Genomic DNA, 21,514 nt, shown 5'->3' with positions numbered 1-21,514 from the left:
ACAGGAAAGGCAGAGATTCCAGTGATGTGTCTGCAAGCCAAGGAATGCCAAGGATTGCTGGCAGGTGCTAGAAGCTAGGAGCGAGGATTCCTCTATAGGGCTTTCCCAGGGAGCATAGCCCTGTCGGCAGCTTGATTTTGGGTGTCTATCCTCCAGAACTGTGAGACTATAAATTTCTGTTATTTTAAGCTACCCAGTTTGTGTCCTTTGTACCAGCTACCCTGCCCTAGCAAACTAATATGACACCCATTAGCATCTCTCACACAGTCTGAGAAACCCTGAATTAAAATCATTCAAAGGCAACCCTGACTAACCAGGAAGATGAAATAATGAGTCTGTAGAGAAGACTTTTTTTTCTCAAACTCCAGACAATATTTGTTTAATTTCTAAGAGGAAATACATTTGAACAGTCTATCACAGTAGTGGCACTAGTACATATGTATATACATATTTTTGTTAGTTTTTTACTCACCAGGCTTGGTAACTCATGTATGGACACAGGAAAACTTTGACTGGAGAGATGACAGAATTGCTGGTAAGTGTAGGCCCGAGGCTCTGGCCTCCCCTTCTCTGCAGATGACCATGTGTGGACAAACAGCTTAAACCTGGGGCACAGCTAGGGCAGGTTGAGGGGGCCAGGCCTCTGACAGCAACTCAGGCTGCTCCCTGCTGCTTCCAGGCCCTGTCTTTTACAGTTAATGCCCAAGAAACTGAGTATTTTCATCAGCAGCAAATCGACGATCTCGCCTTCCTCTGACAGCTGCAGAGGGAGAAAGAACCATATGATGCATATAGAAACATTCTCTTTGGGGGCTTCTCTTTCTAAGGGGAAATGACGGTTTTATTGTCCAACATGGTAAGGGCTCCTGAAAATATGCCACTTTGGCATGTGAATTATTATTATTTTTTAATTTATTGGGGTGACAATTGTTAGTAAAATTACATAGATTTCAGGTGTACAATTCTGTATTGCATCATCTGTAAATCCCATTGTGTGTTCACCACCCAGAGTCAGTTCTCCTCCATCAACGTATATTTGATCCCCTTTGCCCTTATCTCCCACCCCCTACCCCCCGGCGTGTGAATTATTTTGAGCTGAAGGAATCAAGACTCTGCAAGCTCAGGAGAAACTTTTACCTCTCCCTTAAAGAATTTAAATTAGGGGCCTTGCCCATAATAGGAGTTATTACCAGAAATATCTTTTTATGACCTATTTGTAGGGCAGGGCAAGCTTTTAACTACTTCATACCCGCTCTTCTTACTGTCCTACAATGACCTCCCTCCCCCCTGAAGCCCCAGGGTGATGTTTTGCTCAGAATGCCATACATTCCTCCTTTTCCCTTTCTGTCCTTGAACCTCTCCTGTATGCAGGGTCCCTGACTCTCTCATGTATGTCGGGTTCCCGTGCATATGTGTGGATTAAATTTGGTTATTTTTCTCTTGCTAATCTGTCTCATGTAGATTTGATTATTAAACCAGCCAAAAGAACCTTGAGGGTAAAGGAAAGTTTCTTCATCCCCCAAGCACCTACAGTGCACAAGCATAGCAGGATTCTATGGTTTGGTTGGAAACAAAAAGGGCCCAGGACTCTGTTCTTAACATTCTTAGACTAGGTTGGGGGAGGTGGAGGGAATTGTTGAAGTCTTCTGATAAACGCTGCTTGGGGCAGGACAAGGGACCAAAGGGTAGAATGGGTGTGGGGGATTTGGCGAGTCTAATTGAGTAAGGATTCACTGAAAATGTTCCCTTCTTTCTGCAGCTCCCCTCCCCCCTCCAATATTCCTGCCATCTGACTCTTTCCAAGGGAAGCTGTGGCCCTGAGCTCCAGCCAAGGGCTCAGAGTTTCTTCCACTCTGACAGTAACTTTACCTTTCAGAAATAGGACTGTATCTTCCAATTGATGTACACATTTAGTGACTTGAGGTTTTTATCTGAAGGTCAAGCTCCTGTAAATTGCTGGCCTATCTCACAATCAAAAGTATCTCAGAATTGAGGGAATACGGTATTATTCCTATTTACATGTGTGGCCTAGTGCAGGATGTTTACAACCTTAACTTCTTGATTTCAGGTTTTCTCATCTATAAAATGGAGGCAAGGACCTTCCTGAGGGTGATTTTGATGATGAAATGACAGTTTTTTGGAAAACCACAAGCCTGGCCCAGAGTGAGTGTCCAAGAGTGTGGGTTGTCATGGAGATTATCTTCGGGACCTGCACAGAGGTGGTGCTCCGCGTAGGTTTGTTGAACAAACAGATGATGGAGCAGCTCAAGTTAGAACAGGGCAGCTGGCCGGAGGCAAAGTGCAGGCAGAGGGGAGAAGGGCAGCCACACGGGGGTCCTGAGCTTCAGGGGCTGGGTGATGAACACGCTCTCCACGAAGGACAACGCCATGGAGGTGAACCACTTGAGAGAGCTGGCCCGCCCATAGTGCAGGCCGTACAGCATGGTGAAGAAGGCTGCCACGCGGCTGGTGGCTGCCACCAGCAGCCAGCCCACCAGGACACACCACGAGGGCAGGCTGCGAGGGGTCCTGCTTGCTCTAGGGGAGCTGCAGTGCAAAGTGAATATAGTCAGCATGACACCCGCCTGGCTCAAGTTAAAATGCCCACTCCACGCCATCACCTGTGTGACCTTGGCCAAGCTCCTTGACCTCCCAGACCGTCATTTTTCTCCTCTGTATCTTGTACCTGCTTCAAAGGGCTATTCTATATTCTATGCAGTATACCTATTGTAAAAAATATTGTAAACAGAGCCAGTTCAAAATGGAGTCAGAGCTGCCATCCCAGAGAAACTGCCTTGCACATCTTATTTCTCAAGCCTTTGGAATGTTAAAACAGGGCAAAATAACCTTTGGACTGGGCCTAAAGCAACACTGTATTCTAAACAATGTTGCAAAGCTAACAGAGAAGCAGACATTATGAAAATTAAAGACGTTCTTTAGAATTAGCATTACTATGTTAGCTTATTTACATCTATAGAAATGCCTTCCTTAGCTTATAAACACCCATAGAAGAAACTCCTTCCTTCTGTTTCTTCTTCCTTTTCTCATAAATACCCCTTGCCTTCACCTCCTAATCAGAACACTGTTTGGGTTTCTGCCTGAATCAGTGCTTCCTGAATAGCTACTTTTGGATCTCAAATAAAGGCTTGTTGCCTCTCACTGTGCTGTTTATTTTTAGGTTAACTATCTATATATTCTCTTGAGGTCATGTTTATTCAGTGCTTACCAGGAGCCAGTCCCCATGTGAATTGCTTTGCACAGATTTGCTCCATTATTCCTCATGGCAAACCTAGAAGGCTGGTACTATATTGTTGCAGAATCCAAGACCGGAAAGAACCCAAGCGGCACTCAGAGAGTTAGGAGAGTCAGCTTTATTACGCTGGAGGGCTCAGCGGGATCCTTCCCAAAAGACTGAGCCCCTAGCAAGGTTTTGAGCAAGTTTTTATGGGTTGGGGACTTCCTTGAGTTGGGGAAGGTGTAGGTGTCATCTGGTGATTGGCTCGGGGTGTGGCTTAGAGGGGGTTGTGCGGAAGTGGGCTGGGGCTTAGGCTGGGGACTTCTCTCTCCATTCGGGCCACCATTTTAGGTCAGTTCCACATGGCAGGGAACCATTTTAAGGTCAGTTTCCCCATCAATATAATTTTTTAGAAGTTTTTATTGTGAAAATTCCTCATCATACACAAATCAGCAAGCACACGGAACCCCCATCAACTAGTTTCAATAACCATCACCTCCTTGTCATATTTAACCTATCCCCACCCTCTTTTTACTTTGGCTGGGCTATTTAAAAATAAATTCCAGATATAAAATCATCCCTAATTACTCCAGAATATTTCTCAAAATTGTTATTTTCTTACTGAATTACAGTGCCCTTGTCACACCTAACAAAATTAATAATGCCTTAATGTCATCTAATAACTTGTCCGTATTCAAATGAAGGGGAGCAGAGTTTTCCACCCCAAAATATGCCTATTTAAGGATATTGATTATTTTCGGGTGGTTATTTTTCAGAGAAAGCAGATGAGCAGAGCTCTGCAAACCAAGTAGAAGTTACCCTTTGTAAAGGACATTTATGCTTATAAGGGAAATCTCCATTTATAAGGGTGTTTTCCTCAGTGTACCAGGAAGAGGAGAATATCTAAATCTCTAGAAACTTATCAGTGGAGAAGGTTTAGACTTAAATCTGCATAACAACCTTACTCTTGTTTGCTGTGCTTTTCCTGGTGACCTCCCATAGCTGACTCCCCACCTCCAACATCTTTTGTCATTAGCTGAAGGTAGTATTTAAGGTGCTGGCTTCTACCATTTTGGTGATTTACTCAGTTTTCCTGGATTTCTCCAATGTATACAGGAGGTATACATGTTATCAAAAACTTAATTTGTTTCCCTCCTGCTAATCTGTCTCATGTCAATTTAGAGTAGCCAGAAGAACCTTGATGGGTAGGGTAAAAATTTTTCTCCTTAACACAAATTTTCGCTAGTTATCTTAAAAAATGTATTTTGTTTTAAGTTTGAATTAGGAGTTAGGCATTATCATTCCCATTTTACAGATGAGGAAACTGTGGCTCAGAGCAGTTGAAGGACTTGTCCAAGGGTGCACAACTAGGAAACATCCCACTTAGAAATGGTTATAAACTGCAAAATGCAATACAAAGGGCTATAAGTGCCTTCTTATTCAGAGCTCCGCTACCAGAATTTGTGCAGTATCCTGAATCATTCCTGCCTGGGGAGGTCTGGATGAGCATCCTTCCAGGGTTGCCGGGGATGAGTTCTCTCCAAACGCCCCAGGCTGGGGAGGGAGGTGCCCACTCAGCACCCACGGGAGTGGATTACCTTGTTTGTGATGGAGTTTGGGTGCCCAGTTGTCCCCGGAGGCAGCACTTCAGTGTCTGCAGCTGCCTGAGGGTGCAGACATAGCTCTGACCCTGGGGGAACCCTCTGGGCCCTACCAGCCGCAGCTCTTGCTCCACATGCTCCAGCTGAAGGTAAAGACACGGCCTGTAGACACTGTCCTTCCAAGGGTCACTTGGGCCCACCTCAGGTGTCAGACACTGCATGTTTCCTGGAGGACGAGGGAAAGAAAGTGTATCAGCCGGTGCTGACAAAGCAGACCGCCCACAATAAAAACAATAGTGTTAGTACCAGCTTTCTTGTATCAGGTACTTTCTATGTGCCAAGCCACAAGAAACCTGAGGTTCAGAAAGATGGGGTAAGGTAGGTACTAGGTAGGCTCACTTGGTTAGTTAGGATTTGAATGTTCCCCTGTTAGTGTTTTATCAAGGGCATTTTCAAAATTTCCTTGTATATACATAGAGGAGAAAAGAACAGTTACTTTTGCCAATCTTGTTTTACTCTGCCCTGCCACCCAACTTTTTTTTTTTCTGGAGTACTTATAAGTGAATCCAAGATGTAGTGTTATCTCATCTGCAAATATTTTAATATTCACAAGATTTGAATTTGAACCCAAGTTCGTCTGGTGCCAAAGATGGTCAGTCTTAATTTTTTGTTTTTAAGTTTTTTAATTATGAAAAATTCTAAACTTACAAACGTGGAGAGAATGTTGAGATGAGCTTGTACATACCCATTACTCAAAATTATCAACTCATGGCCATTCATGTTTACCTGCACCTCCCCCACTCTCTCTATGTGGATTATTTTGAAGCAAATTGCAAGCCTCATGTCATGTTACTAAATATTGTAATATGCTTCTATAGAAGATAAGGTCTCTTTGTAAAAATGAAACCAGACTGTCATTATGTCTTTAAAATGATTAACAGCAGTCTCTTAATAGCATCAAATATCCAGTCAGTGGCCAAGTTCCCCCCCGCCCCCCATTTACTTGGGAATGTTTTCCTACAGTTGGTTTGTTCAAATTCAGTTTCCTAAAAATTTTAAAAAAGCATTCACTTTTTGTTGTTTTAAAATAGAGATAATATGTACTTATTGCAAGAAAAACACAAACTTGACCATTTCCACTATTCCCCGGTGAGGGAAACGACCTCACGGCAGAACCAGGCCTGGGTCCCCTGACCCTGAGCTGGGAGGTTGCCACCCAGGAGCATATTCTCCCGGGGCAATAAGGGTCCCGAAGCCTCCCCACCCCATGAACCTTGTCCAGTCACCAGTGAGAAGTGAATGAGAAAATAATACCTGGGTGGAGAAGGCTCATCTCAGACCAGCTGACTGCTCCTCCCTCTGACTCAATCCTCCTCCCAAACCCTCCCTACCTGGGCCTCCCTCATTGCAGCTGCAGCTAAAGGTTCCAGCATCAACAGCCTTCCTGTTGCAAGCGTTCTAGCAATGTTTCTGAAAGATGCCGTCACTCCTAATCATAACACCACTTACTAAACACCTGCTTTGTGTCGGGCTGCAGCCTAGGAGCTTCATGTGTCTTATGATCTCATTCAGTCCTCGCAACAAGCCAAGGAGCTAAGTGGATCAATATTTCCATTTTATAGGGAGGAAACTAAGTCTCAGAGAAGACGAGCAACTTGTCCAAAATTGCACAGCAGCTGCTGCCGCTGGGAGAGCCCCTGGGTCTGGCTGACTCCCTAGTCCATGTCCTAGGGCCCATGCTGTGAAGCAAGCGTCCCCAGACTCAGGGCTAAGTGTGCATTGCAGCATCAGCAGAGCTCCTTCGGGGATGACCTTCACGAGCAGGCCAAGCCCGGCTCCTCAGAGCAAAACCTCTACCAGGGTGGCTGGAGCATGGGGGTCAAGGTGAGGTGACCACGAGGTCAGCCTGGGCCTGGCCTGGGGGGTCTGGAGCGCTAAAGTCAGGAGTTGGGACCTTGTCTTGAAGGCAATGACTCAACATTCAACGTGCAAAAAAGTCACCAAAGTGACTGATTAAAAATGCAGATTCCTGGTCTCACACCAGAAAATTTAATTCACTGTATCAGGGGAAGGGCCAAGAGTTAGGAATTCAAATTCCCCATTCTATAGACTCCGCTTTTATATTCTAAATAAGGTTTGGATTTGACCAGCCTTATATGTTAAAAATGGCAGCATTCTTAACCCACACCATCCAGTAGGGCAGCCATTCACCACATGTGGCTGTTTAAATTAAAATTAATTAAAATTAAAAATTTAGTTTCCCATTTCAAATGCTCAATAGCTACATGTGGCCAGCGGCTGCCATATTGGACAGTGTAGCTATAGAATTGCGGGAAGTTCTAATGGACATCCTCGTGTAAATATTGGCGGCCATTGATCTGGGTGGAAGATGGACAGGAAAGGGACAAACCAGAATAATGTACTATACATAGAACTTAATAAAAATGTAACTATGTTACCAAATTCTAGCTGAATATTGTTTCAAAAGGCTCTGAGTTTGAGGCATGCTATCTCTCTGCCAAACAGAGATTAACAAGTGTTGAAGACGCAGTGGTACCAAACTAAGGCTTTCTCCTTGACTTAATTAGGAGGATTGGAAGACAACGGAGGAGTAACTTTTTTACTCTGCGATTCAGTGTTCTTTGTTGTTTTTGACTGCCCTGTCCATCATTTTGTGTTCTGCGCCACACATTAGTAAATGGATCTGGTTTGACTTTGCAACCCCCCAGCACTTTACAGATAAAAGAAACAGAGAACTGAAGTAACTTGTCCAAGGTCACACAGCCTATCAATGACAGAGTCAGGACCCAGAGGTGGTTCTTCTGAATGGCCCAAGTTACCAGGCTGGCCAATGCTCTTCTTAACTATATAAGGAAGAAGAACGTGCCTTTTTACTCTGTGCATTCCGTCCGTAATGACCTCCTATGCTGGGGTCATCCCATGCATATTTGTTGCTTGCTTTCTATGTATTGTATGGGACCAGCCTTGTGGACCAGGCACTGAGGAAACAGTACAGATGAGATAGTCAGATGACTCCCACCTCACAGAATTGCTCATGTTCCAGGAAAGACGGTGCAGACTTTAAACAACTCTTCACACAATTCATGATTTGGCAGAGAAGCTTATAGGCTAAAGGGCATGTAGCTGGAGACCCTGTGGTGGGAGGTTGGGTCGCTCCTCTGAGGAGGGGATGCTTAAATCAAGACTAAGTGCCGAGTGGGAATTAGCTAAGCAAGGAGAGGAGAAAGAATGTTCTAGATTAAAGGAACAGCAGGTGCAAAGGCCTGTGTTAGGAGGGCAGCTTGGCGTTGTGAGAGGAGCAGGGAGCCTGTGGTGCAGAGAGGGAGGCAGTGGCAAGTGGTTGGAGTGGAGGCCGGTAAGGGAGACCGTGGTGGGACTTCTTGACCCCCTGATGAATAGTCATGGCCCTCAGTCCTGTCTTCACCTGGCTCTAACATGCCTCCTCTTAGTACAGAAACATCAGGACTTACCTTTCACTTCTACAGACCCAAGAGTGAGTGTTAAAGGGTCCTCTCTCTTTGGCTTCCTCTCAGGACATCTGCCCTGCCATATTCTGCAGACAGATGACATCTTCCACCAAGGCCAGCAGTTGGCTGATGTCCATCCCGTTTGCCGAGTCCCAGCCCAAGGCAGGGGATGGCACCTTCAGAGCTTTAACCAGGGAACTGACGAGTCTCCACATATCCTGCAAATCGGCCCAGGTAGGGTAAGGAGATGCGAGCTGCAGGGAAGGTGGGCAGCATATGGTCAAAAGCATTTGCCCTGGGGTCAGACAATCTGGGTTTGAATCCCAGCTCTGCCCACTGAGACATGATGTTGGACCATCCTGAACTTCTATTTTGTCACCTAAAAGAGGAATTTGAACTGTTGCATCCCAGGCTGTATTCCGCAAAGTGTGGTACATAGTAGGTGCTCAGTAAATGCTTATTGAGTGCATGAGTACAGTGGGAGTCCCTTCTATGGGCTTCCAGCCTATAATCTATAATGAAAGTATAATATTTTGTACATGATAGGTACCCAAAAAGTGTGTGTGTGTGCATGTGTGTGTATATGTAAGTGTGTGTGTATGCATGTGTATGATAAATCTTAGAAACAAATCCCACCCTCATATCCCAGCACTTCTCCAAAGAGACCAGTCTTCTCCAATTCCCGTCTCCCTAAATGCCTGTCCCTCTCTCCCTGCCTGTCCACAGCCAGCTGTTTTTCATGAAGACCTCCATGGGCTTCCAGGATGGACACAGTTGGTATTCCATCTTCAGCTGCTCAGCTCGGAGCAACTTCACCCGTGTCCAGAGGGTGTCCTGCTTCTCCCTGCTCCTTTGCACCATGCTGAGCAGCATCGTGTTCTGGGGTGTCCCCAAGGGCCCAACTGAGCAAAAAATGGACTTGGGTGATTCCCACAGTCGTGGCGGTCAGGGCTAGTGGCTGGTACACATCAGTCGTCACTGCCCCAGAAATGCCGTGTAATTCCAGAGCTCCCGAGACAACCCTCAGTTTCAATAATTCACTAGAGGGATTCCCAGAAGTCAGAAGTATTATAGTCATACTTATTACAGAGAAAAAATAGTACAGATTAAAACCAGGAAAGGGAAGAGGCACATGGGCCAGGGGCCGGGGAGACCAAGCATGGAGCTTCTAGTCTCCTCACAGTGGATTGTGGACAGTGCCCTCCAGCCCAATCCTCACTTCTTGCCAAGTGAATTCAGTTTACCTGGGGCGGAGGGAGGGAAAGGGTCAATGGGAGAGTCCCCTTCCCTCTCCCAGAAGGTGGCTATACAGTGAGGGTTAACCTTGCCCAAAGAGAGAGCTAGCTCTTGAGTGGCTCCTGGGAGGTGACTTCTCAGCCCTCGGGATGTCATGTCTTGTAGGTATGCCTCTGTTTACCTGGAGTCTTGGGCCACACCAGTGGTCTATGCTAACAATGTGATCTGTGGTGGGGAGCTTGGCCACAAAGTATCACCTCAACCTCTAGAGGGGCTAGAGCCCAAGGTCAGCCGTACCGGGGCTCAGCCACGTCTATGTGAGCAAGCCCAGTAAGGACTCTGGACACCGAGGCTCGGCTGAGCGTCCTGGTGGGCAGTGCTCTGTGCTCGTTGTCGCACGTCATTATCAGGAGGAGTGAGCACGCCCACAGCTCCGCTGGGAGGAGACTAGAAGCTCCATGCTTGGTCTCCCCTGGCCCCTGGCTCATGTGCCTCTTTCCTTTCCCGGTTTTAATCTGTAATTTGTTTTCTCTGTAATAAGTATGACTATAATACTTCTGACTTCTGGGAATCCCTCTAGTGAACTATAGAAACTGAGGGTTGTCTCGGGAGCTCTGTAATTGCACGGCATTTCTGGGGCAGTGACGACTGATGTGTACCAGCCACTAGCCCTGACCGCCACAACCGTGGGAATCACCCAAGTCCATTTTTTGCTCAGTTGGGCCCTTGGGGACACCCCAGAACATGATGCTGCTCAGCATGGTGCTAAGGAGCAGGGAGAAGCAGGACACCCTCTGGACACGGGTGAAGTTGCTCCGAGCTGAGCAGCTGAAGATGGAATACCAACTGTGTCCATCCTGGAAGCCCATGGAGGTCTTCATGAAAAACAGCTGGCTGTGGACAGGCAGGGAGAGAGGGACAGGCATTTAGGGAGACGGGAATTGGAGAAGACTGGTCTCTTTGGAGAAAAGTTGGGATGAGAGGGTGGGATTTGTTTCTATGATTCATCATCTATTTTTTCATCTATTTTTTTTTTCTATTATAGAAGAAATACAGCATCATAGCAGCATCACTTAGAGTTAATGATGGGGACTCTGGACAGAATGGGTTGGAATCCTAGACTGTGCTTTTACTAGCTGTGTGACCTCAGGCAAGTTCCTTTGCTCTTTGAACCTCCGTTTACTCATCAACAAAATGGGGGTAATAACAGAACCTGCCTCACCAGATTGTTGACAGGATATAAAGTGATCAGTTTTAAAGCATTTGGCAAAGTAGCTGTCGTGCAGGTGAGTGTTCATCAGTGTTAGCAATTACTATTTTTGTTAAAATTTTAATGTAATAATGTAACTATAATATTATTGGATTAGATATAACTAGAGCATTAGAGGATAGCGGTTAAAAATTCCGGGCCCTAGGTTCAAACTCAGTTTGAGAGAATAAAAATTGCCAGACAGGGTCTCTGAAAATGGCACCACACTGTCCTTAGTCCATATTCTGTTTCTATGATTAGAATGTAGTTTAACCACAGGAGCTCTTCAAGGGCCCGGATTCACCTGAGAGTGTGCGGAGCTGACATTTCCAGCTGGCGCCTGTTCTGATTGGGCAGTGCCAGAACCCCCCAGGGTTGAACAATACTTGGACCGTAACTCGGGTGTGTGGGTGGCTTGGGCTCGGAGTAAAGCTGCGTAAAGAGAGAGGTCAGTTGCCAACAACAGTGCTTTTCCACGTGATTGTTCTACTCATCCAGCAAATACCTGGTGAGCCTGTTCTGCATGCCCGCTCTGCTGGGCGCCGGGGTATCATGGGAGCAATGACACAGTCTTGCCTGTAGAGAGCTCCTTGTCTCGTTTCCAGGCGTCGCACAGTTTGATACAACTGGAGGATAATACCTGTTCCTGTATTGGGCACTTACGCTGAGCCCCTCAGAGTGGTGGCTCAGCATGTTACCTACGTCGTTTCCCGGGGCCTGCGCAGGTCCCCTTTGGAGTAGACACATTGAGCAACTCATTTTTCAGATGTGGAAGCTGAGACCTAGAGAGGTGAGAGACATATCCGAGATCATGCCATGAGTCAGTAGCAGGCCAGTGGTCCATCGTGCGTCTTTGTTATACCTTTCTCGGGGTCCACATCTCTCTGATTCAGACTTCTTCTGCCTTGGAGCCTGAGCGACTCACAGTGGCAGCTGGGAGGAATAAGTCACTTTTCAGTAAATGCACTAAAAACAGGCTTTTTTTCTTGAGCCTAACTCAAAAGCCATTTAAAGTAGAGGTCACAAACCCAAATGCCTAACGGGGCCCAGGTAGATGTAAATAAGTCAAGTGAATGAGTGAAGTGGGTTGGAAGTAACACAATAAGGGGTGGTAAGGACTGTGGGAAACTGGAGAGCACGTGGCCCACACAGAGGAAGGCTGGGTTGTAATCAGCTCCAGCAGATTGGTACCATGCCGGGATGCTGGTTCAGCGTTTCCACACTTGCCGTTTTGGTGTGTGTGTGAAGTCTCTTGATTTTTTAAATATTGGAAACAGACTTATAGGAGAATGGTTGAATAAGTTGTGGGACATTCATTCCATAGAATATTATGCAACTAATAAGGAAACGTTTGACCTAAACATACTGTCCTGAAGGATGTTCATGTTACATCATTAAAGGAAAAAAGACACCATTTTAAAAGAGATGACATAAACAACAATCTATAGTGCTGTATGTGTGTGCGTGCACACATGTATAAATTTGTATCTGCTTTTATGTGTTTGGAGGCAGATGTGGAGGGAAGTAAGTAAAGCAAAGGGAGACAGATGCTAGAAGATCCAGCTAGTGTAAAATAACATGAAGACGAAGCCCCAAATGACCAGACATTGAATCACTATTCAGACCAGTCTGTTCACTCATATAAAAATATTATTCTGTGACATTCATAGGAAATATCGATAACTGTTTGAACCATTTTCGCCACTTGAAGATAATTCTGTCTTGGAGGGTCCCTGTCCCTCCAGGGCCTTTCGGTCCCTACAAGGAAAACTGATTGATCATTAATGTCACACACTCAAAGCTACCCAGTCCTGAGAGCTGAAAAGTGATTTTATTTGGCTGCACTGGATTGTGATGCAGCTTCCCTAGAGATGAAAGAACAAAATGAAGAGCATTTGCTTAAAAAGAAAAAAAAGTACCTGAATTGTTTCCTGTCCTGCTCTGTGGCCACTGCAAATACTCTGTCAAGGACACAGTCTCCAACGTCGATGGACAGCCATGAGTTGCAGAGGAAATACCACTTCCTGTCCATCACCAGGTCATGCACCAGCACCCGGCTCACGTACCTGGAGAAGGGAGCACACCTTTTTTTTTTTTTTTTTTTAAGATTTTTTTTTTTTAATTGGGGAAGGGGAGCAGGACTTTTTTTTATTGGGGAACAGTATGTACTTCCAGGACTTATTTTTTTTTCAAAGTCAAGTTTTGTCCTTTCAATCTTAGTTGTAGAGGGTGCAGCTCAGCTCCAGGTCCAGTTGCCATTGCTAGTTGCAGGGGGTGCAGCCCACCATCCCTTGTGGGAGTTGAACCAGCAACCTTGTGGTTGAGAGGACGTGCTCCAACCAACTGAGCCATCCAGGAGCTCAGCGGCAGCTCAGCTCAAGGTGCCATGTTCAATCTTAGTTGCAGGGGGCGCTGCCCAGCATCCCTTGCGGGACTCGAGGAGTTGAACTGACAACCTTGTGGTTGAGAGCCCATTGGCCCATGTGGGAATCGAACCGGCAGCCTTCAGAGTTAGGAGCACGGAGCTCTAACTGCCTGAGCCACCGGGCTGGCCCGGGACACACACTTTTGAGGGCAAGGTCAGGGGACAAGACTGCTTTGGATACCACGAAGGTGACACCTTTGAAAACCGGAGCCAAGAACAAGAACTCCTGGAAAGAGAGACTTTGTATTTTGCTTCACTGGTCTTGATGCCTTGACCAAAGTGCTCTGCTCAGTGGGTGAACTTGGCCTCCTGTGGGGCGTCAGCTAGGGTAGAGAGCCAGCTGTTGACGGCTGCCACGTTTTCACAGATATGCTGCAAGAGAGTACATTCTGAAACGATGAACCCCGACACAGGGCAGCAAGCCCAGGGCCAGCGTCCAGATACAAGTGAGGAAAGCCAGGTTGTCTAATGTGTGTGTTCTGGGAGGTGCAGACGTAAGTACACAAAACCTGACCCTCGTGTGGGCTTCCACCCAGAGAATGCGCCTCCCGTCTGTCTGGGACTTAGGACTTCCTGGGCATCATCTAACCTGAGTTAGGACTTTGAAGCCTGGGGAAGAAATGAAATCATCTCCCCTCTCCTGGGATGTCAGATCCAGCAGCAGCCAGTTTCCCAGTTGCTTTACAGTTGATAAGATTAGTAATGATATCAGCAGCCAGTCTTTATTGAGCATTTACTGTATAGTGGTGTGGGGGCAGAGCCCCAGAAAGAAGTTTCCAGGCTCTCGGCCTCACATAGACAGGTGCTGGCTCAGGTAGTAAATGGCCAACTGTGATTGCATGGCCATCAGCTGTGGCTAGTTGGCCGTCAGCTGTAACCAGTGAGCCATTGGCCACTAATATAACTGCTGTGGCTATGCTAGCAGGAGAGAGAGAAGAATGGGGGCTAGCAAGAAGATGGTGGCTGGGCTGGCAAGTGTGGATGGCGGTTTGCGGACAGTGTGGATCCAGCCTCCAGTGAGAGTATAGTGCCGCCAGAGAGAATATAGTGGTATGACTCCCCCATCTATGGCTCCGTGGGTGTTCCTTTTTGGCCTCACCATATCCTGCTTATGTGGGGAGCGGGAGCAGAGAGCGAGCAGAGTCTCCCGCATGACAAATGGCGCAGCGAGCAGGGTATGGTGCCGGCCAAAGCTCTCCAAAGGACAGTGGAGCAGTTTGTGTGTATGAACACTCAGTCTGAGGAAGACCAGGAGGAGCAGCTGCCGGAGAGCTGGACCCCCGTGGAGGGGTGGGAGGGCGTGGACGGTTCTCCCACCAGCACAGGAAAAGCCATGCAGCTGCTGGAGAGATGGAGCCCCGTGGAGAGGTGGAAAGATGTGGACGGTTCCCCAACCAGCACAGGCCGGAGAAAGTGAAGGTCGTTGCAGCCCTGTGGGCCGGGGAAGTTCCTGCTCAGGCAGCCCGGATGCAGGACTTGTAGTCCCAGGAGGTAACGCTTGCTGAGTCCTCCGTGGGAGATGAGGGTGAGGTCAAGGTCGTCCCTCACCCCCAGGACAGCCCTGGTGAATGACTATGGACTATGGGGAATTGCCTTCCATCCCTAATTTAATGGACCGCTTGACTGTTTGTTTGGGAACTGTTGTTAGTGGAACTGGGGGATATTTGCTTTTGTCTCTTGACTGGCCGCCATTGAGAATATGTAAGCACCTTGATTGTGAGTCGCTGTTGTTCCAGCAGGGTACCCTGAGAGGCACAGAGAGAGTGGCAGTGCCCTGAGAGCCCTGGCTGAGTCCAGGAAGTCTGGCTGAGCCCTGAAGATACCCTGGCTGTGCCCAGGAAGTCGGGCTGTTCCCAGAGAGAGTGGCAGTGCCCTGAGAGCCCTGGCTGTGTCCAGGAAGTGTGGCTGTGCTCACAGAGAGTGGCAGTGCCCTGAAAGCCCTGGCTGAGTCCAGGAAGTGTGGCTGTGCCCACAGAAAGTGGCAGTGCCCTGAGAGCCCTGGCTGTGTCCAGGAAGTGTGGCTGTGCCCACAGAGAGTGGCAGTGCCCTGAGAAATCCTAGCTGTGCCCGGGGAAACTAGTGGTACCCTAAGAAGTCCAGGAAGTCTGGCCGTGCCCAGAAGCACTGGTGGTGCCCTGAGAAACCCTGGCTGTGTCCGGGAAGACAGGTGGTACCCTAAGAAGTCCAGGAAGTCTGGCCGTGCCCAGAAGCACTGGTGGTGCCCTGAGAAACCCTGGCTGTGTCCGGGAAGACAGGTGGTACCCTAAGAAGTCCAGGAAGTCTGGCCGTGCCCAGAAGTACTGGTGGTGCCCTGAGAAACCCTGGCTGTGTCCGGGAAGACAGGTGGTACCCTAAGAAGTCCAGGAAGTCTGGCCGTGCCCAGAAGCACTGGTGGTGCCCTGAGAAGCCCTGGCTGTGCCCAGAGAGCCTGGCTGTGTCCAGGATATTGCATTCACCCCCGGGCTCCTCGCACGGGTCCCCTCGCGGAAGACGCTTGTCGCGTAGATTGTGAGGCGAGAGCCTGTAGGGGTGGAGTGTGGGGGCAGAGCCCCAGAAAGAAGTTTCCAGGCTCTCGGCCTCACATAGACAGGTGCTGGCTCAGGTAGTAAATGGCCAACTGTGATTGCATGGCCATCAGCTGTGGCTAGTTGGCCGTCAGCTGTAACCAGTGAGCCATTGGCCACTAATATAACTGCTGTGGCTGTGCTAGCAGAGAGAAGAAGAGAGAAAGAATGGGGGCTAGCAAGAAGATGGCGGCTGGGCTGGCAAGTGTGGATGGCAGTTTGCGGACAGTGTGGATCCAGCCTCCAGTGAGAGTATAGTGCCGCCAGAGAGAATATAGTGGTATGACTCCCCTACCTATGGCTCCGTGGGTGTTCCTTTTTGGCCTCACCATATCCTGCGTTCTTGTATGGGGAGCGGGAGCAGAGACCCCGCCGGACGCCCTGCACGACAAGTGGGGACTATGCTAAGAAGCTCTTGACATGCATTTTCTCATTTCTGGGAGGACAGCCCTGTCAGGCATGCCAGAGCCACCTCTCTTGAGGTCACACACCCTCCAGGGAAGCTGACATCCAATGGCAGATTGATGTGGTACTTGGGCGTCAAGACCTGGGCATCTCAACCCAATTCTGGAGCGCTCTGGAGCTACCCCTGGGGTTGGCCAGGCTTTCGGGCTGCATTCCAGCTCAACTTCTCCCTCTGCTCCTCCTGCCTCTTTCCCTCTCTTCCTATGGGCTGATCCCAGGCATTCCTTGATAAACACTCTGCATGCTCAACTTCATCTCAGAGTCTGCTTTGTGGGAACCAACTTATTGAGGCACTTAAAGTATTAATGTTTAATCCCTTCGGTAAATCAAAGACAGCAATATAAATGCTTTGCTTTTCTAAAGCTGCCAACTGCTGATGGGTGGTCAGGCTGGAAACCACTCATCTGAGTCACTGGTTTGGGCTCAGACTAAATGGTGAGGAGTCTTCGCTCTGAGCTTGCCAGCTGTGTGACTTTGGGCAAGTCACTTCTCTTCCCTGAGCTTAGATTTTCCCACCTGTAAAACAAGTATGGATAATAACAGTACTCATCCATGAGGGTATTTGTGAAGACGACCTTAGCTTACTGCTCAGCAGCGGCAGCTGTTCTTGCTTCTACCAGAGAATCAGCTCAGTGTCTCATTTAGTAGCTTATTGGGCAGGATTTATCTTCACGATAGGCATCTATCCCCATTTTACAGATGGGGAAACTGGGAGCTAAATGACAGATTGATGCTGCAAAAGTGCCAAGGGTGGGCCAGCACTGGACCCCAGGGCTGCAATTTCTAGTTTCTCTCCTCTAACTACTGATTCAATCTATGTGGCCTGTGGACTGGTGGACCTCTCTGACCCTCAGTTTCCTTATCTGTGAAATAGGGATCCATTCCATGTGTCTTGTAGAGGCTTCTGAGGATCAGCAAGGTAGCAAATGCACCAGCTCTTGCTTGGTGCTTAGTAGGTTCTCGTGGTTTGCTTACCCATGACTCACCAGGATGGCCGGTCCCCTGAGTTGTCATGCCATAGCCACAGGCTCCTGAGTTCCCCCGAACAGAGTGGAGAGTAAGGAGACATGCACTCCTCCTCGCTCAAAAACCGGGATGCCAGGGTCTGACAGGTGGTGGGGCTCACTCTCTCCGTCCAGGCCATATAAGGTGATAGTCACCTGAAATCCAGAGACCAGGAATAGCCAACTATACATGGTAACCAAGCCCCACTGGTTGCGTTTCATTGCAAGTGTCCCAAAACCAAGGAAAACCAACAAAGCACAGCCCTTTCACCCTCTCCTCTCCTCCCGTTGTGGGCCTTCTTAAGTTATTTTTTAGCTGTATGAAGATTTGGGGCAACACTATTTGCATTCATGTCTTCAAGATGAATTATACTCATAAAATGCTTCCTGGTGACCTTTTCAAATTTCCCATATATTTATTTGTAAGGGATGTAGAGCAGGAACTGGTTTCCCCCCTAAAATTATATTCCCAGTATCTCCCGGAGGGCCTGACACTGAGACATGAATGAATGAGTGCCTACTACATTGAAAATACAGATTTCCAGGTCCTGCTCCTGATCTACCAAGTAAGAGTACTGGGGACAGGGCCCAGGAATCTGTTTTGCTGAAGCTATCCAGGTGATGCTGATGGGCATGCCTGATTTCCTGAGCCCAGAACAGCTGCAGTAGATGCTACCTGTGCTCTGCTGACATCCCTTAGTCTCATCACCACAGCGCTCCCTGCATTTATCCAACTGCTGGCAGCTGTGTCTCCTCCCCCTGAGCATTTCTTTGGTTATGAGATTAGCAGGACGGAAGAGCCAGAGAATGAATGGCCCCTGCAAACTGTCCTCCACCAATGACTGATGGGATTGGTGGATAAGTACTCCCAGCGCCCTCAGCCCTCCTTTGGGATGACATTGAAGCCCACATTTCTGACTGTTTTCTAGAGCCCCCAGTGGGATTAGGTTCCCGTTGCCCAGAAGAGTAACACGTTGATAATGCACTCTTTTTTCTTCCCTTCCCCTCCCTGTCAGCTTTCTGCTCCCTGCTGTGGGGTGTCCTAGGATCCCCTCTCAAATCAACTATTATACTTGTTTCAGAGTCTGCTTCTGTAGCAGGGTTCCTCCACTATAGACATTCTAGAACGGATAATTCCTTGCTCTGGGGGCCGTCCTGTGCACTGTAGGATGTTTAGCAGCATCCCTGGCCTCTACCCAGCAGATGCCAGGAGCATCTCCCAAGTTGTGACAACCAAAAATGCTTCTATCACGCGGGGTGGCCTTCGGGGTCTCAGCTCCCTCTCCCCACATAAGAACACGGGACATGGTGAGGCCAAAAAGGAACACCCACGGAGCCATAGGTAGGGGTGTCATACCACTATATTCTCACTGGTGGCTGGGTTGGAGACACAGGAAGCAGGAGCCACACTGTCCGCAACCCGCCGTCCTTACTGCAATCCGCTCTTGCTAGCTCAGCCACCATCTTCTTGCTAGCCCCCATTTTTTTTCTGCTAGCGTAGCCACAGCAGTTATATTAGTGGCCAATGGCTCACTGGTTACAGCAGATGGCCAACTAGCCACAGCAGATGGCCACTTACTACCTGAGCCAGCACCTTTCCACGTGAGGCCAAGAGCCTGGAAACTGCTCTCCTGGCTCTGTCCCCACAGCCTCCAACATTGCCAGCTGTCCTCCCGGGGCAGCATCGTCCCTAGCTGAGAACCACTGTGCAAGGGGAACTCAAACTGAGACGGTATCAGGTTGAAATGTGACTGCAACTCTCCACAAAGAGAAACAGCCTGTGGATCATAGGTTTTCACTTCTCCCCATTAAGGGCGACTCTTCAGTGTGAAACAGAAGGGAGATGGATGTTTTAGTAGATGGATGAAATGGATTCCTATGTTTGTTTAACAAATAGTTACTGAGCACTTACTCTGTTTTAGACAGCTGGTTGAAGACCTAAGACACAGCAATAAATAAAAGTAAAATTTTAAGTTAAAAAATAAAACAAATATATACATAAATAAAAATAAGATTGAAAAATAGAAACTAAACAGCTATGTACCCTGATCTAATGAAGCCTAATGCCATTTTTGAAAAAACCATGGAGCTTTTTCCAGGACAATATGCCAGTGGTTCTCAAACTATGTTCCTTGGAGTCCTCAGTTTCAATAAAGGAACGTTGGAGGCTACTGCAAAAGATAATGTGTTCTGAGGAGGGCTGTGGTGCAGGGCAGACTTAACTAAAGATTCTGAGACATTACAGAGACAACCTGCTCTGTGCTCCACAGCTAAATGCTCAAGGATTTCAAAGAATCCATAAATAAGTGAAACAGTCTCTTTACTACCTCTAGTCAGCCTGTTCAAGGACAGATGGCTCAGTCTGACCTCTTAGCTATGCGCCAGCTAATCAGTTTACCTAAAAAACGTAGTTCAAAACTCATTGTTTTCAAATGGTAGGCATTTTTTCTCTTTTCTTTCTCCCCTCTCTCTTATAAATTCTGTTTTCCCTTTACGCATTGATAACAGTTTACTGACTGTTCTTCATATGTGAGCAGATTTGCAGGCAGGTAACCAACTGCAGTAACTTTCTGAGTTATTTTTTGGCAGGGATAAGAGAGATGCCCCATGGCACTATGCTAGGGCCCACCTCTCCCTCACCTACTCCTCCTTTATCTTTTTTTTTTTTTTTTAAAGATTTTATTGGGGAAGGGGAACAGGACTTTTTTTTATTGGGGAACAGTGTGTACTTCCAGGACTTCTTTTTTCCAAGTCAAGTTGTTGTCCTTTCAATCTTAGTTGTGGAGGGTGCTGTTCATCTTCAAGTTGTTGTCCTTTCAGTCTTAGTTGTGGAGGGCGCAGCTCAGCTCCAGGTCCAGTTGCCGTTGCTAGTTGCAGGGGGCAGAGCCCACCATCCCTTGCGGGAGTCGAACCGGCAACCTTGTGGTTGAGAGGACGCGCTCCAACCAACAACTGAGCCATCTGGGAGGCAGCTCAGCTCAAGGTGCCCTGTTCAATCTTAGTTGCAGGGGTCAGAGCCCACCATCCCTTGCGGGACTTGAGGAATTGAACTGGCAACCCTGTGGTTGAGAGCCCACTGGCCCATGTGGGAATCGAACCAGCAGCCTTCAGAGTTAGGAGCACGGAGCTCTAACTGCCTGAGCCACCGGGCCGGCCCAGGACTTTTTTTAATTGGGGAACAGTGTGTACTTCCAGGACTTTTTTTCCAAGTCAAGTTGTTGTCCTTTCAGTCTTAGTTGTGGAGGGCACACCTCAGCTCCAGGTCCAGTTGCCATTACTAGTTGCAGGGGGCGCAGCCCACCATCCCTTGTGGAAGGCGAACCAGCAACCTTGTGGTTGAGAGGATGCGCTCCAACCATCTGAGCCATCCAGGAGCTCAGTGGCAGCTCAGCTCAAGGTGTCATGTTCAATCTTTAGTTGCAGGGGGCGCTGCCCACCATCCCTTGAGGGACTCGAGGAATCAAACTGGCAACCCTATGGTTGAGAGCCCACTGGTCCATGTGGGAATCAAACGGGCAGCCTTCAGAGTTAGCAGGAGCTCCAACCACCTGAGCCACTGGGCCGGCCCCCTCCTTTATCTTTTTAAATACTGGGCTTAGGGTGATATTTTGTTTGACAAAAATATTCTTTCCTATAAAAAACAAAACAAAAAGCAAGAGATTAAAAAACACCACCAAATCCACTGTGCTAAAGTAACCCAACAATCGACTGGCAAGCACTTTGCTGGGTGGGACACACGGATCCACCGAGAGACCTTGCGTGGTCTGGTGCCTTCGAGGAAGTAGCTGCCCCTCTCCGATGTCCAGTGTAGACTGTCACCAGGTAGTGGCACTGGGCAAAGGGATCGGTGTCCTCCAGCATGTGACCTTTACCCGGACAGAGGGACCAAGTTAGGAAGGTTCTGCTCAGTGGGTTCATCGACTGCACACTAGCCAAGAGTAAGCTGGGCATTCACGAAAGCAAAATTATGTGTGCTACTTATTCATTCCATCAGGTGAGAACAAGTGAAAACAAAAACTTTTAAAATAAGAAAGTACAAAATGCATTTCTTATTAAATATGACCCAAGCTTAATACGAACTTGGTATTAAGCTGAGAATATTTGATGTTTGAGCTAGTGAATGTTACAAACTCTGTTTATACGTATTTTCTCATAGCATTGGTAACCATATTATGCCTCTCAGGGAATTTAAAAGGAATGAATGTTAAGGTGGTTAAGCAAAAAACTTTTTAAAAAATTAAAAAGCT

General features: G+C 47.7%; 1 protein-coding gene across 1 annotated transcript in view; it reads right to left on the bottom strand.

Moving 5' to 3' along the window:
- Window positions 1-2,270: 2,270 nt before the first annotated feature.
- LOC109459290 (polycystin-1-like protein 2) overlaps window positions 2,271-21,514 on the bottom strand; it is a 47,156-nt gene continuing 27,912 nt past the window's right edge. The window contains 11 exon segments of the mRNA XM_074316009.1: window positions 2,271-2,547; window positions 4,834-5,062; window positions 8,328-8,377; window positions 8,379-8,578; window positions 9,259-9,364; window positions 9,506-9,566; window positions 10,255-10,454; window positions 12,729-12,875; window positions 17,250-17,306; window positions 17,308-17,423; window positions 21,039-21,133. Of these exon segments, the coding sequence (XP_074172110.1) occupies window positions 2,271-2,547; window positions 4,834-5,062; window positions 8,328-8,377; window positions 8,379-8,578; window positions 9,259-9,364; window positions 9,506-9,566; window positions 10,255-10,454; window positions 12,729-12,875; window positions 17,250-17,306; window positions 17,308-17,423; window positions 21,039-21,133 (1,538 nt within the window).

This window comes from Rhinolophus sinicus, linkage group LG11 (assembly GCF_036562045.2).
Source record: "Rhinolophus sinicus isolate RSC01 linkage group LG11, ASM3656204v1, whole genome shotgun sequence".
Classification (NCBI taxonomy): Eukaryota; Metazoa; Chordata; class Mammalia; order Chiroptera; family Rhinolophidae; genus Rhinolophus; species Rhinolophus sinicus.
The sequence above is the reverse complement of the archived record's forward strand: the minus strand, read 5'-3'. Positions and strand labels throughout refer to the sequence as shown.